This window comes from Mirounga leonina, unplaced genomic scaffold, assembly GCF_011800145.1.
Source record: "Mirounga leonina isolate KUSES-001 unplaced genomic scaffold, KU_Mleo_1.0 Mir_173, whole genome shotgun sequence".
Classification (NCBI taxonomy): domain Eukaryota; kingdom Metazoa; phylum Chordata; class Mammalia; order Carnivora; family Phocidae; genus Mirounga; species Mirounga leonina.
In genome coordinates this window covers 39,815,566-39,828,974 of record NW_023270447.1, presented here as the reverse complement: position 1 = coordinate 39,828,974, position 13,409 = coordinate 39,815,566, and the positions used below count along the sequence as shown (strand labels likewise).

General features: G+C 33.9%; 1 protein-coding gene across 1 annotated transcript in view; it reads right to left on the bottom strand.

Annotated features, from left to right (window-relative positions):
* The window catches only part of CUNH1orf141 (chromosome unknown C1orf141 homolog), a 38,210-nt gene that overhangs the window by 13,496 nt on the left and 11,305 nt on the right, over nt 1–13,409 (bottom strand). The window contains exons 3-4 of the mRNA XM_035020150.1: nt 7,970–8,082; nt 2,125–2,192 (exon numbers count right to left, since the gene is read on the bottom strand). Of these exons, the coding sequence (XP_034876041.1) occupies nt 2,125–2,192; nt 7,970–8,082 (181 nt within the window). The remainder of the gene's footprint in view (nt 1–2,124; nt 2,193–7,969; nt 8,083–13,409) is intronic.

Below are 13,409 nucleotides of genomic sequence, written 5' to 3'. Positions count from 1 at the left end.
AGGTAAAAGAGCATGTATCAGACTGTTAGGTTTTTCCTAACTCTGTTATTTTTAATTTGATCTCAGCCAAATTACTGATCTTCTTTGTACCTCTTTTTTCTCATCTATAAAATAGGAATAAAAATAGTACTTACTTCATTGAGTTGTTGGGGATGTAAATTATAGACACACACATAAATACACACATACATATATATATGCATTTATATACTATAGAAGTACTATAAGTACTATATAGATGTTTGCTATTATTATTCTCCACAAGAAAAAAAGGAAGGCAACTAGAATATTCAGAAAAAAATTCAAAAGTGTACAGGAAAGTCAAGGTCTCAATATGAGGCAGACTAACATATAGCATTACTTTTTGAGTAACTGATGGAGAATAAGAAAAGGGAGCCTTTGTTTTTACATTTTAGCCATTGAGAAGAACTGTAATCCTAGCACATTATGTTGTTCTACTCTGATGGTTATTTACAATGTCATAGTAACATAGATATTATTTATAGTTTTGAGTTTTAGAATTAAGCTATAGACAAAACACGAAGGCTTAATCAGAGTTGCAAAGTTGAATATAATCATTGACCTCAATAATGTAAAAGTAAAGACATACTTGACTTGGGGAAGAAGATGTGGAGGAGAGTAGGAGAAAAGAATAGGACTGCTAAAATCGTCATCTTATTTAAAGGGGAATCAGGAGTTAGTGATTAAAGTTGATACAAAAGAAAAAATTTTTAGATATTTTATTTATAGATACAAAAGTTAATAGAAAAAGCAAAAAGGTAACTATCAAAGATTCAGAAGAAAAAAACGGAGAGAAGTGAAATGTAGAGCAGTGTAAATAAGCTATTTCAAGTATGTCTTACTGATTATTCAGTAGATAATATTTAAAGTAGATAAATAAAAAATAGTTGTAGAAGCTCATTCTTTAAAATTATAAGGTGAATCATAAGAGAAATTAAAACCCCCCTAAAAGTTAAACGTGGTTACCTTTGAAAAGGGGAAATTAGAACAAAAAGTATGGGATGCAAGTGCTTTGTGTTCTTATTAGCTTTTCTGTATTATTTAATTTTTTAAATTCATATGAATATTTCAATTTATTTTTAAAAATTAAAATGTTGCATGTTTTCTAAAAGATGCTAATAAATTTAGTATTATGAGTAAACTTGTGATGTTACAATATATATTTCTTGGAAGATTTTTATTAAAAATGAACCTAAACAAAACATGTAGTTGAGGATAAAATAGTCCAGACAGTGGATGCTGTAAATCTTCTTAAAAATTATAAAAGGCAGCAATCTGCAACAAAAATTATAATGTCCTTAATTATGGTCCAAAGTATGTATTTCTTTATGTTTCACTCTCCATGTTAGCAATAATCAGGGTTAATAATAAATAAATTAATACCTAAGAAACTCTTAAATGACTTTCCCTTGCTGATTCTCTGGATAACTTCTCTTTGTAGATAAAACTTAATGAATAATATCCAAGGCATGCTCAATGCTCAAGGTTAGCCAACTACTTTCCAGGATGCCCATGAACCTCTGCTCAAATGGTTATCAAGAGTCAATACTATGGTCAAATCACTATGTTGTACAGCTAAAGCTAATGTAACATTGTGTATTACACTTCAATACATCAATTATACTTCAATAAAAAAAAAAGAGTCTGTATTGTTGGTCCCAAACCTGTTTATGGTAATTGTTAAATGTAATTATATAATTTAAATAACCATAGCATGCTCAAAAAAAATGGTCTTGGCTACACATGAAAAGATTACAAATGGATGCATATTTTCATATTTTAAATTAAAATTAAATATTTAAGTTATGCATGTAGAGTTTTTTATGATGTCCTGTTTTAACTGACTTTATGGTAACTGTTATGCCTTATCATATTTGATAAATAATTTCTGCTGTATGGACCGTCAAGCAAATAATATATTATTTTCTGTATTATCCCTGTACATAAAGTTTTAGTAATATCAAAGATGAAATCACTTTAAAATTTTACATTTTTGAATCCTAAAATACATTTGAATTTGGGACTTACAGAAGTATACATAAAATTGTCGGCGCTAATCTGAATTTCTACCAAGTAATTGTTAAATGGACAAATTAAACCTACCTCAGCTGTATCCTTAAGATAAAGAAAAGGTCTAAAAGATCTTGATTTCAGATTTTCTTTCAAGGGCTCTAAAGAAACAAATCCAAACATAAATGATATTTCCATACTATTAGACTACTTCTAATCTATCAATAAACCATTTTCTCTACTTCTAGTAAACTTTTTGGAAATGTAATTTGATAAACTTAGGTGCTTACGAATGCATTACATGTGTATTTTCAGAGCTAAATATATTCTAATTTGCTTTAAAAGTGAGTTTCTATTAACAGAATACAACTTGTGATTATTATTTCTGGCTACTTATCAGAAATTATGGGGGGGTCAGAACTATGACCTCAGAACACGCAACAAAGTGGTATCTTCAGGAAAAAAATGGATTTCTAAATAAAATGGAATCACAATAATTTCATTCATTATTCCTTTGAAGAGAGAAATATTCCCCTCAACCTGAATCCACCCCCAAACTCTAATTATTTATTAATCTGGATTACCCTCTAATGGATTTTCTTAAGGTAGGTATGGTGTCAGGTCAAGCATAGACTTTGGATTTAGATAGCCTGGGACCAAAATCTATGTTTTTTCTGTAAGTCCTGTAGCCTTAGTTTAAGTTATTTAACTTCTGTGAGCCTTAGTTTTCTCATCAGTTAAGGGGAAATAATGGCGCTTACCTCAGAGAAATGCTGTGAGGATTAAATGAGATAATAGATTTAAAAACTTAATAGTATCTGGCATTCATTCAATCAACAATTTTTTATTGATCATCTATTATATGCCAAGCACTGGTGTTGGACTCTGTAATTCTGATTCCTGCCCAATGATGCATACATTTTAATGGGTAATAGACAAAATAAACAAGTAAGACAAAGGAGTGAATAATTACAAATTAAGATACATGCTATGATAGAAATAAATAGATTTTGGTGAGGAAGAACAACAGAGGGAGGTATAATTTAGATAGGGTAGTTGCTGTGGACTGAATGTGTTCCTCCCAAAATTTATATGTTGAAGCTCTAATCCTCAGTGTGATGGTATTTGGAGGTGAGGCCTTTGGGAGGTAATGAGGTTAGATGAGGTAATGTGAGTGAAGTCCCTGTGATGGGATTAATGCCCTTCCAAGAAAAGACATGAAAGAGATAATCTCTCTCTCCACCATGTAAGGATACAGGCAAGAAAACAGCTGTCTGCAAACCAGGTAGAGCACTCTAGCCAGAACCTAACCATACTGGCACCCTGATCTCAATCTTCCAGCCTCCAGAATTGTGAAAAATAAATATTTGTGGTTTAAACCACCCAATCTATAGTAATTTGTTAGAGCAGCCCAAACTGACTAAGAGAGAAATTGGCACTGAGAAATGGGGTGCTGCTGTAACAAAAAAATAGGGAAGTGGCTTTGGAACTGGGTAATGAGTAGAAGCTGGAAGAGTTTTGAGGTACATAGTAGAAAAGCCCAGTATTTCCATGAAGGGATTTTAAAGGGGATTCTGATGAGAATTCTCTAAGATTTTTCCATCTTCTTAGAGAATACATAATCATGTACAGAAATGTTGATAGACATATGGATGGTAAAAGCTATTCTGATGAGGTCTCATAGGAATTAGAAAAATATTGTTAAACAATGGAGAAAAGGCTTTCCTCATTATAAAGGGACAAAGAACTTGGCTGAATTATGTTTGCATTCTAGTGTTTTGTGAAAGGTAGAACTTAGGAGTGGTGAAACTGGATATTTAGCTGAAATTTCTTAGCAAAGAATTTTGCATCAGGAGGAATCATACCTTGAGTCTCACCAATGTCTGATTAAGATAGTATTCAGATAAGACTCTGGATTTTAACAATAACCTACAAAGTCAGATGTCAGTAAAATAATTGAAGTGTTATAAGATCCTTTTATTGTCCAGAATGAGGGTAATACTAGATTTTAAAAGGTTGCATAGGGTAATCATTTACTATATGCTGGCTAACTGAACATAATTTAAAAATAATAATAATCGGGACGCCTGGGTGGTTCAGTCAGTTGGGCAACTGCCTTCGGTTCAGGTCATGATCCCAGGATCCTGGGATCGAGTCCTGCATTGGGCTCCACGCTCAGTGGGGAGCCTGCTTCTCCCTCTGCCTTCTGATCCCCCTGCTTGTACTCTCTCTCTCTCCAACAAATAAATAAAATCTTTTAAAAAAATAAAAATAAATAAATAAATAAAAATTAAAAAATAATAAAATTTTAAAAATTTAAAAAAGAATAGAAACAGAGTATATAACTCCCAAATTAATAAAGGGGAAAAGTGAAACTTAAGAAATTCAATCCTAGAGAAAACATGAGAAGATAGGGAAAAAAGTATAGAATTAAAAGGGCAAATAAAGAACAAAATAAGATGGTAAAATTAAATCTAAAGTAATTACATTAATTACATTAAGTAATTACAGTAATTACATTACTGTAATTACATTACTGTAATTACATTAAGTATAAATGGACTAAGTGTTCCATTTCATTTCAAAGACAAAGATTACCACAGTAGATTTTTAAATTTAATATTATGATATTTACAAGAAATAAATCTAGATTACAATGTTATAAGAAGATAATAAAATGATGGAAAAAGATATACCATGTAATGGTAGCCAAAAGAAAGCTGGCAACTACAGTAATATTGGATAGTAAGACAAATCGCTTTACAATGAAAAAGGGTTCAATTCACTAGAAACATAATAATTTTAAATTTTATGTAATTGATAACATTGCCTAAACTATATGAAAAATGTATAAAGCAAAATTTGACGCTACAAGGAAAAATACAAGTCTGAAATTTCTCACTAACTGACAGAGGAGCAAACAGAAAAATCAATAAGGATATGAAAAAGTTGAAAAATATAGGGAACAAATTTGACCTAAAAGACATATACAGAACAGTGTAGTCAACTACTGTAGGATATACATTATTTTCAAGCACATACAGAGCATTTACAACAATTAACCATATATTGAGTGATAACACACATTAACTAATTACATAGGACTGATACCATATGGAGTGTATCCTCAAACAACCATGTAATTGTGCTAAAAAGCTATAGTCAAAAGATAATTAGAAAAGCTGCAAATAGGGATGCCTAGATGGCTCAGTCGGTTAAGTGCCTGCCTTCAGCTCAGGTCATGATCCAAGGATCCTGGGATCGAGTCCCCCATCAGGCTCCCTGCTCAGCGGGAAGCCTGCTTCTCCCTCTGCCTGCTGCTCTCCCTGCTTGTGCTTGCTCTCTCTGACAAATAAATAAAATCTTTAAAAAAAGAAAAGAAAAGAAAAGAAAAGAAAAGAAAAGAAAAACCTCAAATATTTTGAGTGGAGACATATACTTCTAAATAACCAAAGGGTCAGAGAAAAAAAACATAGTGGAAAATAGAAAATATCCATGATATTCTTGGAGAACAAAGTTGGAAGACTTGCTCTACCAAATTCAATGGTTATTTTAAGCTACATAAATTAATGTGGTATGGTATTTATGATAAATAGACAAATAATGAAATAGAATAAGATCCCCAGAGCAAAGAGCCCAGAGCATTAGGGAAAGAATAGCCTTTTAAAGTACATGCTGAGATAACTATATCCACATGAAAAAATTAAATTTGACCCTTGCCTCACTCAAAATTTAATTACAGGTAGACTTCAGGCCTAAATGTAAAAAGAAGAACTGAGGTCTTTTATAAAATAAATAGAAGGTCTTCATGACCACAAAGTAGGGAAACATTTCTTAAATATGGAACAAAAAGAAGTAACCAAATGGAGAAAGATTTGGTATATTTGACTTTATTAAAGCCAAAGAATTTCTGTTCATCAAAAAGACACCATAGAGTGAAAAAAAGAAGGAAAAAAAAAAAGAGAGAGAAAAGGGAAGATACTCACGATACATAAAACCAACAAAAAACTAGTGACCAAAATATATAAAGAAATCAATGAGAAAAAGACAAAAACCTATTTTTAAAATGATCTAAGGGGCATGTGGGTGGCTCAGTCACTTAAGCATCTGACTCTGGGTCTGGTCATGATCTCAGGATCCTGGGATCGAGTTCCACATCAAGCCCCGCTTTGGGCTCTGCACTCAGTGGGGAGTCTGCTTCTCTCTCTCCCTCTGCCCCTCCCCCCCCATGTTCTCTCTCTCTCTCTCAAATAAATAAATAAAATCTTTAAAATAAAATAAAATGAGCTAAAGCTCAGATGATTTCCAAAAGTGTAAGTTTAATTGATCAATAGTCTTACGAAAAAGTTCTCAAACTTAATGGTAATCATGGAAATGCAAATTAAAACATAATCATATATTATTATGTACACTAAAATAAAAATCAGGCAATTCTGAATGTTACCAAGAAAGCAGAACAAAAAGAACTCTCACAAATCTGATGGGAGCACAAATTGGTACAAATACTTTGGAAAGTTTGCCAGTATTTATTATAGTTGAAGATAAGTATATTTGGCAATATAAATCCTGGATATGTACTTTCAAGCAACTTATACGTATGCAGTAGGATGCATAAACAAGAATGTTCATTCAGCATTGTAATGGCTGACAAACCAAAAACCCAAAATTTCAACAGTAGAATAGATAAATTGTGATATACAGTTGATCCTTGAACAACATAGGTTTGAACTACATGAGTCCATTTACACATAGATTTTTTTGATACAGTACAGTACTGTAAATGTATTTTCTCTTCCTTATGATTTTCTTAATATTTTTTCTTTAGTTTGTTTTATTACAAGAATATAGCATATAATACATATGTAAAATATATGTTTATGTTATTGGAAAGGCTTCTGGTCAACAGTAGGCTATTAAGTTTTGGGGGAATCAAAAGTTATTTGTGGATTTTTGACTGTGCAGTGGAGTCAGTGCTCCTAACCCCCATGTTGTTCAAGGGTCAACTGTATACTATTTTAATGATGGAGAAGATAAATTAAGAGGAGAGACTGAAGAGTGATACAGCAGGAAAACAAGAGATATGGGTTCCAAAATCCCAAAGAGGAGAGTTTTAAGAAGGAGGGAGTGATCAACCAACTATATTCGTATTGAGAAGTGGAAGAAAATGAAACCAGAGAAATATTATTTGTACTTAGCAATGGAGATCATTGGTACTCTTGATCAGAGTAGCTTCAGTAGAATGGTGGAGGCAGAAACCAGACTGGAGTTGTCTGAAGTTTGAACAAAATTTGAGGAAGTAGAGAGAGTGTATGTAAACAAGTCCTTTGAGAATTTAGATGATGAAGTGTTTCAGAGAAATGAGGCAATATGGGGTAATGTGGAGTCAAGGAGCCTCAGTTAAAGGGGTCAATGAGAATGATTCAGTCGAATGGTTCTTTGATAATCCCAGATAAAGAAATGTAAAGGCAACACAAAACTCTAAAATTCTCTGAAGATCTGCAGTGCTAGTTCCTAGCTTACAGATTCCTTAAGTTTCAAAGAAAGTTCCTTTACAGTTTCTATAAAGTAAGTTTTTATTAAGCAAGATGTCCATACTTAATTGATTTCTTTTTTTAACAGTAACAAGAAAACTCTTAGGGTTGACCTGAAAGGAAACTCAGATATCTTCTTTCTAGAAAAATAAACATAAAAATATATTCTTAATTTGTGACTTGTATAAATTGTCCATTCTGATATTCTCTTAGGAAATTCTTCTTTCTGGCTCACTGAAATCTTTCACACTGCAGTTATAAGCCCTATACTTTCAAGCAATTTCTTTCAACAGAGACATCAAATCATAAAGAACTTTTAAGATACACATTAATAAATAATAAAGTATATAATAAAAGCACTCATTAATACATTAAAGGAGAAGTAAATATGTTACACAGAGCATTACCTATTAACTTGCTTTCTTGATTTTTTATATTTGTTGGTACAAAGTGTGGTCTTAAATTGAACTTTTCAAAATCACTCTCTCTAGGTTCAGGTTCATCTTTGAAGAAGACATATCTAGGAAAAATAAAATTAATCTAAATTAGAATATTCAGAGGGTGCCTGGGTGGCTCAGATGGTTAAGGTCTGCCTTCGGCTCAGGTCATGATCCCAGGGTCCTGGGATCGAGTCCCACATCGGGCTCCCTGCTCAGCGGGGAGCCTGCTTGTCCCTCATCCTCTTTCTCTCTCTCTCTCTGTCTCTTATGAATAAATAAATAAAATCTTTAAAAAGAAAAAGAATATTCAGAAAAATCTATGAAACTAATCTAAAAAATAAATTTGGAGAAATGTGGTTAAGTCCCAGTTATATAGATTAGATGTTGTATTAATAATATTACAATACAAAATGTAAAAGGATGGGACTAAGCCAGAGCTGAAAATATTAGTGATAATCACTTGAAGTAAAGACAGATAGGAAGCTGCTATTGTCATAGGATGGAGGGCACTCTAGGAAACTATAGTTCATAAGCTGATTAACCCTTTAAAAATATGCTGGAAATTCATTAAATGAGCTACTGGGAACATTGTCAGATCTGAGTTAAGTCATGGAACACAGAGTTATGGTCAGTTCAGATACCAAAATAGTAGACCAGATAGGATAATAGTGTTTATTTATTATAAAGGAAATTTTCTCCACTAAATCCTTTAACTGACTATTGATGGTATGTAATACAGTTAATGAAGTAATAAATAATAAATAATAATAAAGTATTACATAATTCATATTTCTGACCACTAAATGCTGGAATAACCCATGATTCAGTCATCCAACCTCAGACATTCACCTTCAGTTGATATCTAATCTCACATCTTTACATATTATCTATAGACTGATGTCTCCCAGGTTTATAATTATAATTTATAATTTATAATCTCTCAAACTCTTCCCTGAGCTCCAGATTTATATATCCAACTGCTACATGACTTCTGCAGTTAGGTATATTGTAGGCATCTCAAACTTAACACATTCAAAACCAAATCCTTTTGCTTCCTTCCCAATCTGTTCCTCTTTGAGGCTCCCCCAGCTCCATTCAACCAGAGGCTTAGGCCAAAAACTTGACAATATCTTTGATTTCTCTTTCTCTCATTCCCCATTCCCAACTGTTGCCCAATCTCACCAGATCTTTCTTTGAAACACATCCCAAATCCAGCTACTTCTTTCCTTGTGACTTCTACCCTAGTCCAAGACACCTTCATCTCCCATCTGAGTTACTTCCATGGGTTTCTCGCCTTCTGTTTCTCTCTGCTATTACTCATCCCCTACAGTCTATTGCCAGTGCAACCATGGTGGCACCCATAAAATATAAATGTGATTGGCATTTCCCTCCAATTGTTTCCTACTAGACTCAACTAAGGTTCAAAATTCTCACTCCAAGACAGAAACTGTCTCCCCATTGCTCATGTTTCTAAGTAGAGGAATTTCCATTGAATGCCCCTCCAGGGCTCTCTCTGTGCATCAAACCCCCACCTCCACGTGGAAGCAGTGAATTTTCCAGCTCTTTGGTTTAACGAGAAAGGAACTTAAGCTCCCACTTAAGGACTTTGGCATTTGCTCTTCCCTCTGTCTATAATATTCTTTCCCCGGCTAGTGCCAAGGGTTACTTCCTTAAGTTATAAGAGAGAATTTTGTTAAGACTCTACTCAAATTTCCATCTCTCCAGAAAGGTCTTTTCTGTCCCCTTCTCTATCTAAAATAGTAATCACTATCAATCTTAATTCCTTTAATTTACTATATTTTTCTTCATAGTATTTATCACTAGTGGATTTATATTATATATTCATTTGTTCATTTAGTTTAATATCTGTCTCCCCACCCTATCCTAAAACATAAATTGAGGGCAGAGTTTGTTTTGTTCACTGTTGAATACCCAGCACCTAGAACAGTGACTGGCACATAGTACATGTGTAATAAATGTGCTGAGTGCACAAATTGTTCTGGTAAATTTTTATTAAACTTTCTTATCATCTTATAATTTCCAATGAGATTTTAGTTTATTCTCTTCGGGTTTTTCAGTAAACAATCATTTAATCTTCATAACATAATTTATCTGTTCTTATCCAAACATTTATATTTTTGTCTTATGTTCTTATTTAATCACTGGCAAGCACTTCTAGAATAGTGCAGTATAGTGAGAATGGGCATCCTTCTGCTTCTAATTTAAATGGGAATGTGTCACGTGTTCCAACCTAAGGATGATGTTGGCTATATAGTCTTGTTAAGGAGATCATTTTTTTAGCCTTATCTTATTAAGTCATTTTTCAAATACATTTGCAGAATATATAGAGGTGTTTGGATATGAATTTCCTTATGGTGAACTAAAGAGCGTGGACTTTGGATTTGGATCTTACTTTGCATCTTGACTCTATGTGAACTTCTCCAGAATATTGATATCCTCTGAATCTCAGTCTTTCACAGGCCAAATGCAGGTAATAGCTACCTTATAGGGTTAGTATAAGAATTTTGTAAAATAAGGTTTAGAAAGTGCTCAGCAAATATTTGTGACATAGTAAGAGGTCAATGTCAAGTACTTTTTATTATTCCTGAAATTTACTCCACTTAGTTATAGTAGAGTAATATTTATTTAATATAGTGTTAGATTCTACTTTGTTAATACAGTAAGTTATTGAAAGGCACTTAGCCTGGTATTTTAGAGTGATGACCAGATGATTTTTTAGCCACGGCTGAGTAAAAAGGAAAAATAAACAGTCTGTATTCTACAAAGGCCCACCAATATTTGGAGTTAGACATTCCCTTCTTCTCCCAAGTAGCAGAAAACTGTAATGGGATAGGTGGGCATATCAGAATTATGTCATTGACCTCATAGAATCAGCTGTGACTTTTCCTTCTCTTTTCAGTGTCGAAGGGAGCAGGGATGCTTAGGGTTTCCTAAGGAATCACTTATAAAGCCTTGGCATTTGCTCTTCCCTCTGTCTGTAATATTCTGCCATCTCATTCCTCAGCTGCACACCCGATAGCACACTTGCTGATTTGCCCTATGTCTAGCTATATAAAAACAAATTTGGAGGGTAGAGTGGGGAGGAGAAATCAGAGCACACTGCCTCCCATTGTTTGGTATGGCAAGGATGCTTGAGTTTCTGAGGGGGAAAATGTACATTGTGGTTGTTACTGGGCTTAGGCCATTTTACTGGTTCCCCACTCAGATTGCTGACTGCCAACCTAGTGATCCTTAGCAAAAGAGGTTGTGATATATACAGGAGAGTGTAAGAGTTGAGGGTGAATTTGAAGAGGTGTGGCTGAAGGAGGCTCTCCTTCATTAGCGAACTGGTCTTTCTGAGGCACTGTTACCATGCATCGTTAAAGAGTTAGGCTCTTTTTTGTCTTCTCCTTCGTCTTGCAACTGTAAGGACTGCAATTTCTTGAGGGCAAGCACTATGTCAAATATAGAAATTCTGAGGCTCCTCTTCCCTTGGGACAAACACCACCTCTCATGCCAACACCAAATGCCTAACACTTACTACATAAGCACACAGGAAAAGCTTTTCTTCTTTTTCAATTGAGATATATTTGATCTACATTGTATTTGTTTTATGTGTACAACATAATTATTTGATATATGTATATATTGTGAAATAATCACCACAATAAGTCTAGTTAATATTCATTACCATATTACATAGTTACAAACTTTTCTTTCTTATGATGAGAACTTTTAAGATCTACTCCCTTAGCAACTTTCAAATATGCGATGCAATATTGTTGACTATAGTCACCATGCTGTACATTACATCCTCAGGACTTATTTATCTTATAAACTGGAAGTTTCTATCTTATGACCATCTTCACCCATTTCACTAGGAAGGCTCTTTTTGTTTTTGTTTTGTTTTGTTTTGTTTCCTTAAGATTTTTTTTATTTATTTGCGAGAGAGACAATGAGAGACAGAGAGCATGAGAGGGAGGAGGGTCAGACGGAGAAGCAGACTCCCTGCTGAGCAGGGAGCCCGATGTGGGACTCGATCCCGGGACTCCAGGATCATGACCTGAGCCGAAGACAGTCGCTTAACCAACTGAGCCACCCAGGTGCCCCCATAGGAAGGCTCTTTTTGACTAGAGTTGGCTGGAAGATGACAAATGAGAAAGAAGATGGTAGCAGTAGCTAGGTAAGTAAGAAGCACTGTCCTTTCCTTCTCCCTCCTCTCTTACTCCCATACAGGGGTGGGGGTGGGGGGTGTGGTGCTGGTAAATATTTAATAACCTTTTGTCCAAGTGTAGTTCCAACATGAATGTTGATTGACATTTTCATTTACCTTAATGAATAACATGAAAGTGAAACAATAAAGACATATGTTGGAACTTCACTCATTCATCAATGACATAAGCTACTTTTTTTTGCTGAGCCAGACAATAATTTTTGAATTCTAAAATATATCCTCAATTTTGTGTGCTATTCAGAGTATGATGGCTACTGGCAAGACAAACATTTAAGTTTAATCTTCATGAACATTTTTCTTCCCCACTTTCTTAAATCTAGACAAATAACAAATCAAGCCCCCTGTTTGTAGTGTTTGCCAATTTCTACGGTGTAAATACACCCATGGTTGATTTCAAGTGATTTCAGTGATGGGACATCACTGAATGAGGATTTGAAAAGAAATGTGTATTAACATGATATTATATAATAGTTCCACCATATGGATACAATAGATGTAAATGATTTCAATCACAGATGATAGTAAAAAATGGTAAAATAATTAGAAAGGGATGAGTTTTGAGTATTTGTTTTTATTATGTCATTGAATTTTTAGCTTACATAGTTTAATTTTTAATAATAACTTAACCATCTCATAAAATTCCTGAAAATTCAACAGTCAGTTCTAACAAATTGGTAGGAGCTGGCTCCAGTACAACACTTTTCCCATACCAGAAGCACAAAAGATTATAGGAAGGAAGAAGGGGATGTGTGCTAGGAAGACTACACCCACCTCCGATTCACTGGCCATACTCCTTTTCCACCTCAGCTCCCGCAGTGTCAATAGACTGGCTAGACAGGGGAAGGGGAAGCCTCAACTGGCATCTGGGATCAAAATACTAAATTGGACAGACTTTTAATAACCAAAAGTGATCAGAGTGAAATTGGAGAAATATAAGACTGTTTTATGTTATGTGTTCCTGAGTTGAGAATAGGCAAATGAAACAATTAAGCTAATATTTTATTTTAGGTTTTAAAAAATCTATATTTGTAAGTGAAATTCAACAATGGTTTTATGTTCTTGTGGTCAGACATGAGGATCAAAGACATCTTTTAAAAAAGGACTGAAACTATTCCATTTTTGTCTATGCTCAGAAACCATTTAAATACTTCTTTGAAACTCCGAAGAAACTGA